This window comes from Malania oleifera, chromosome 2 (assembly GCF_029873635.1).
Source record: "Malania oleifera isolate guangnan ecotype guangnan chromosome 2, ASM2987363v1, whole genome shotgun sequence".
Classification (NCBI taxonomy): domain Eukaryota; kingdom Viridiplantae; phylum Streptophyta; class Magnoliopsida; order Santalales; family Ximeniaceae; genus Malania; species Malania oleifera.
In genome coordinates this window covers 125,292,694-125,297,411 of record NC_080418.1, presented here as the reverse complement: position 1 = coordinate 125,297,411, position 4,718 = coordinate 125,292,694, and the positions used below count along the sequence as shown (strand labels likewise).

General features: G+C 42.1%; 1 protein-coding gene across 2 annotated transcripts; it reads right to left on the bottom strand.

Annotated features, from left to right (window-relative positions):
* Positions 1–438: 438 nt before the first annotated feature.
* Positions 439–4,236, bottom strand: LOC131149240 (uncharacterized). Of its 2 annotated transcripts, XM_058099512.1 has the most exons (2): positions 4,013–4,189; positions 439–3,631 (listed from the first exon to the last, which is right to left on the bottom strand). In XM_058099512.1, exon 2 carries the CDS (start codon positions 3,514–3,516, stop codon positions 574–576), a length of 2,943 nt encoding a protein of 980 aa, XP_057955495.1. In that variant the 5' UTR covers positions 3,517–3,631; positions 4,013–4,189; the 3' UTR covers positions 439–573. The 2 variants fall into 2 exon arrangements, with proteins under 2 accessions (XP_057955495.1, XP_057955494.1); XM_058099511.1 differs by having other exon boundaries at positions 439–4,236.
* Between the last annotated feature and the right edge of the window lie 482 nt (positions 4,237–4,718).

Genomic DNA, 4,718 nt, shown 5'->3' with positions numbered 1-4,718 from the left:
TTCTTTTCTTGGTAAAATAAGTACTTTTTGAAAAGGTATTTTTCCTGAAAAAGTGCTCATCTGAAAAAGTACTTATAATAAATAATCCCAGACTACTTTTAGATAAGTACTTTTTTAGACAATTATTTGTTGCAGAAAAGCACTTTTTCCTATAAGTGGTTCTAGACAATTCCAGACACACCATCAGGTGATGTGCACACATGCAATCTCTAGAACAGTACTAAATTATACTTACTATATATAATAAACATGCACGCAGACTGGAGCCTCCAGCATAAACTCTGCCCGCCCACCCTTCCAACCCTACCCCCCCCCCCCCCCAATTGCGCCCCATAGAAGCCAAACCTAAACTCTGCCCACCCATCCTCACACCCTCACCCCACTCCACCCCACCCCCATTGCACCCCACAGAAGCCATAAAGAAAAAAGGCATGCAGATACACCAAGAAGAGTAGGCTTGACCGCTTGATATATAATGGCTAATTAAAAGATTGCCTTTAACAGTAGGCATTTCAACATGTGTTGGCATACAATTCTATAAAGAGCTGGTCACAACAGTATGATTGGCAACAATTATACTTTACGGGCCAAAGTCCTCTGCTTTGTTGCATGTTGAACAACTTTTTCCTCCACAGGAAGGCCCTTCCGCCGTCTTACAGCATCAATGAGTTTCCTTGCTGTATTAGGAAGAACGCTTGAACCATCTCCAAATTCTTCAATCTCCTCCTCTGTTTTTGGCACAAAGAAAGGATCCTCAGGAAGTGCCTCCCAATGACTAAGCACAAGTAGAGCACTTGAAGCTCCAGAAGTCCATCTCCTAAGTTCATCAGCAAAACCAAAGCTTTCAGCAACTGGCACATATGCATGCACAGTGAACAATGGGGAACTTTCCTGCATTTCTTCCTTCAAGATTCGGGCTCGCCTACGAGCAAGCACAGCATACATAGGGCCCAAATATTCAGTTGGGGTGTTCAACTCACAAAAATACATAGCTTCAACAATCCGTGGTTTTTTCTGAAGCACAGCTGCTCTACAAGCATCCTTGACAGTTGTCATAACTTGTCCGGTAAAAACACCATATTGCTCTGGCTGTTGGCAACATTCAGACTCATCAAGCTGTTGAGGCAAAGGAGAAATGTAAGCCTCAATAACAAATGCCAGACCCCACATGGGTTCATCGCATAAGGGGCCAGCTGCTGCAGCTAGTTGAAATCCAGAGACAACACTGCTCCCAAGACTCTCTGCTTCGATGTTGAATGCTCGAGTTGCTTCTGAAGATGTCACTGCAGCTGTATCACCATTGCAAGACTCATCCACAAACCCTAATCTCTCAGACACATGAGGAGAACCCCGAATAAGAACAGAGCAATCGGTACTTTTGCTTTTGCACTCTGGCATAAGGAGGATGTTAGGACCAACATGTCGGGGTCCAAGTGCCCAGATCCTCTCAAAAAACTGCAGCCACATTAATTTGCATTTGTCAGCTCGATCTTTGTCAATTTCTTCACTCTCAGGGAAAAAATTACTCAACGCAGCATCTACCATGCGTTTCTTAAGTGTTTCAACTGGGTTTTCATCTTCCACAATGCTTGATCTCTGCATATCCAAGCTTTTACTAGCCTGCACCAGCTTTCCTCCAATGATATCTCCAAGTAGTTCAGAATTTTCATCAAGAACCTTAGTTAGTGAGGGTGGAAGCTTCATCACTTGCACTCGAACAACACATCTTCCATTTGGTGTCATCTTCTCCACAGAATCTGCACCCCCAGCTAGCAATTTGAGATACTCTAGTGGATTGGACACCTCGCCCTCAATGGTCTCTTTATAGGAGACAAGAGGTGGAGAAACTTCCAATTTTACCTTTGCAAACCTCTCTTTCAAATCCTTTATGCATCTCTCAAGATGTACCTCTCCAGCAGCAGCAAGCACATGTTCACCCCTAGCAGAAACAGTGACTTCCACAAATGGGTCTGCCCGATTCAGAAGCCTCAAGCCTTTCATAAGTGCGCCCATGTCTACTGGATCAGAAGGTTCTATTGCAACTCTTAGGGTGGGGGAAACCTGGAATACCATGCTTGAAAAAGGCCAACAATTTTTTGTCGTTGAAAGAGTTGCACTCTTCAATATGTACTGACCAAGGCCTCGGATTGCCACAACATTTCCTGCCTTTGCAGAGGCCACTGGTTTCAAACCTTGACCCATCATTAGATATAAGGAATGCAACTCAGCTTCCTGCACATGCTTTTGCATTGATTCCCCTTTCAGTGGATCATATAAAGCTGAGAGCACAAAAACTCTCTGCCCTGCAGAAAGAACTCCGCTAAAAATCCGGGCAAAAGCAAGAAAACACTCATCGGATTCACTGTTGCCACTGTCATCAGTAAAATTGTTTAAAATCTCCCCATGTGAACCCTTTTGAGGTAGCATTTTAGCTGGGACAGCAAACATCTTAGATACAAAAGCAACACAAGGTGCTTCGGGCCTAGAATCACAGGCTTCAACAGATCTTCTCACCATCTCTGCCTCCTCAAGTTCACTGGAGTTACCACCATTTTCCAGAACCTCTCTCTTTGGAAGCAACCGTGAGACCCGAAAAGATTGAGCAGCAACTGGATCCGGCATACATTTAACCACCATTGACAAGATAGCATCTGACAAAGGAATCCAGCGGCTCATGACAGCTTGAAGCACGGATTTTGGATCCTTATTCTGAAGTTCACGAGGGGGTATAGACAAACTAAATGACTTAATGACTTTCTCAAGCATCCCTTTGTCCCCATCAGGCTCGAGAGCTGCCTGGTAAACCTGCCACAGTGGCTCCAGCACAAACTGCACAAACATGGGCCGAGCCTTACTCCCCCCACCTGCTCCCTTCTTCCCCACAATCATCTTGGTCTTCGCGTTAAAATACTGAGGACCCCACAAAGCCTTTTGCAATGCACCTGTACTTGCTCCAAGCTTGGAAGCATAAAATTCAGCAAACTCTCTAACTCCAAAGCCCCATCCATCCAATGCACATACAAACACCACATTTCCCTTCTGAGGTTGAAAAGTGTCTTCTTCATCATCCTCTATAAACTCGTGATTCTCATCACCCACCTCACCTGATGGCCCTGCGAGTAATGAATCAACATCTGATAAATACTTTTCAGACTTGTAACCACTCACAATCCCATTAACTTCGTGAACAATCCTGAGCAATCGAGTATAAGCTTCCATTGGACTTAACTTCAATTCACAAATCAGCCTATCTATCTTATTAAGCACTAAACAGGGAGTAAGCTTCTCAATCCAAGATTGGCGCAGGACTGCATGTGTTTGAATATGCACCCCTTCAACAGCATCAACCAATATAAGAGACCCATCACTCAACCGTGCAGCAGTCGATACCTCACTACAAAAATCCATGTGTCCTGGAGAGTCTATGAGGTTTATAGAGTAGTCATTGTAGTGAAGAGCAATAGAGGAGCTTTTCATTGTAATTGCCCGTCTTTGCTCTTCATCGAGGTAGTCCATGAATCTGAGCCGGCCTGCTTGCTTCGGATGGAGTATCCCACCACCCGAGCTAGCAATCAGATGGTCAGCAAGCGTTGTCTTCCCATGATCGACGTGTGCCAGAATGCATATGTTTCTGATTTTATGGCAATCAAAATCGCCCATTTTTAACAAAAAAAAGCAGGCACGGAATACTTGCAACTATTGCAGCAAAAATCAACAGGGACTGACTTTCTGGACTAGAAAGCAAAGAAACAAAAAATCCCCGCGAAGAAAATACAACAAATTTAGATTACAGACCTAGAAAGAAGAGCAAACAAAGAAAGCGGTTACAAAGAAAGCGGTTATTGGTGTTCTAGGTATTTGATGTGTTGAATGGTTTGAATGTCTTTTGGGTTCTTTTCTGTGGAGAATCGGAGAACCCCTAGATATGTTGACGCTGATGATGCTATAGCGACAGCTCTTCTCTGAAGCTATTACAAACATGTATAATTCTAGAGAGAGAAAGAGAGAGTACCGTGACCTTGAAGATCAGGGTTTGAAGAGTGTCGGGGGAGAAAGAAAGCGAGGAGTCTCGTCGGTGTGGAAGAACAGAGAGCTTCGTCGATGAGCTTCAACGGCGGCGGCCACGCCTACGAACTCTAACAAATAGGGCTGCAGCCTGCAAATTCGAATATCCATCGTTTTTGTTTTGGGTTGAAGACCCAGCGAAAGACCAATCCCCGCCGACTTTTTTAAAAAAACATTAATTTTAAAAGCTAATTAATTTTTAAAATATGTACCATTTGCATATATAAACTTATAATATTTCATATAATTATATTTATAATAATAAAAAAATCCCATGCATGATAATTATTTGAAAAAAAAATACACAATGAACAAACAAAGAATGTCATTAGTGTTATAAATTTAGATTAATTATATATATATATATATATATATATAAGCATTAGGCCATTCATTTTTTTTTAATTTTCATGTCTTCAATACTAATTATGTCTTATTTACTTTGAAAATAATTTTGTATGATTATCAACATGAAGAAAGAACAAAAAAATGAGAACCTAATAACAAATCCATTTCAAAAATATTTCAAGTTTTGACTATTTGTAGTAAGAACAAAGAATTATGGAAATAAGCTACCACGAGCATGGCGCGATGGAAATGTATCAATACGTAAGGAGCATCGGGGGTTCAATTCCAAGTAGATACACTCACGA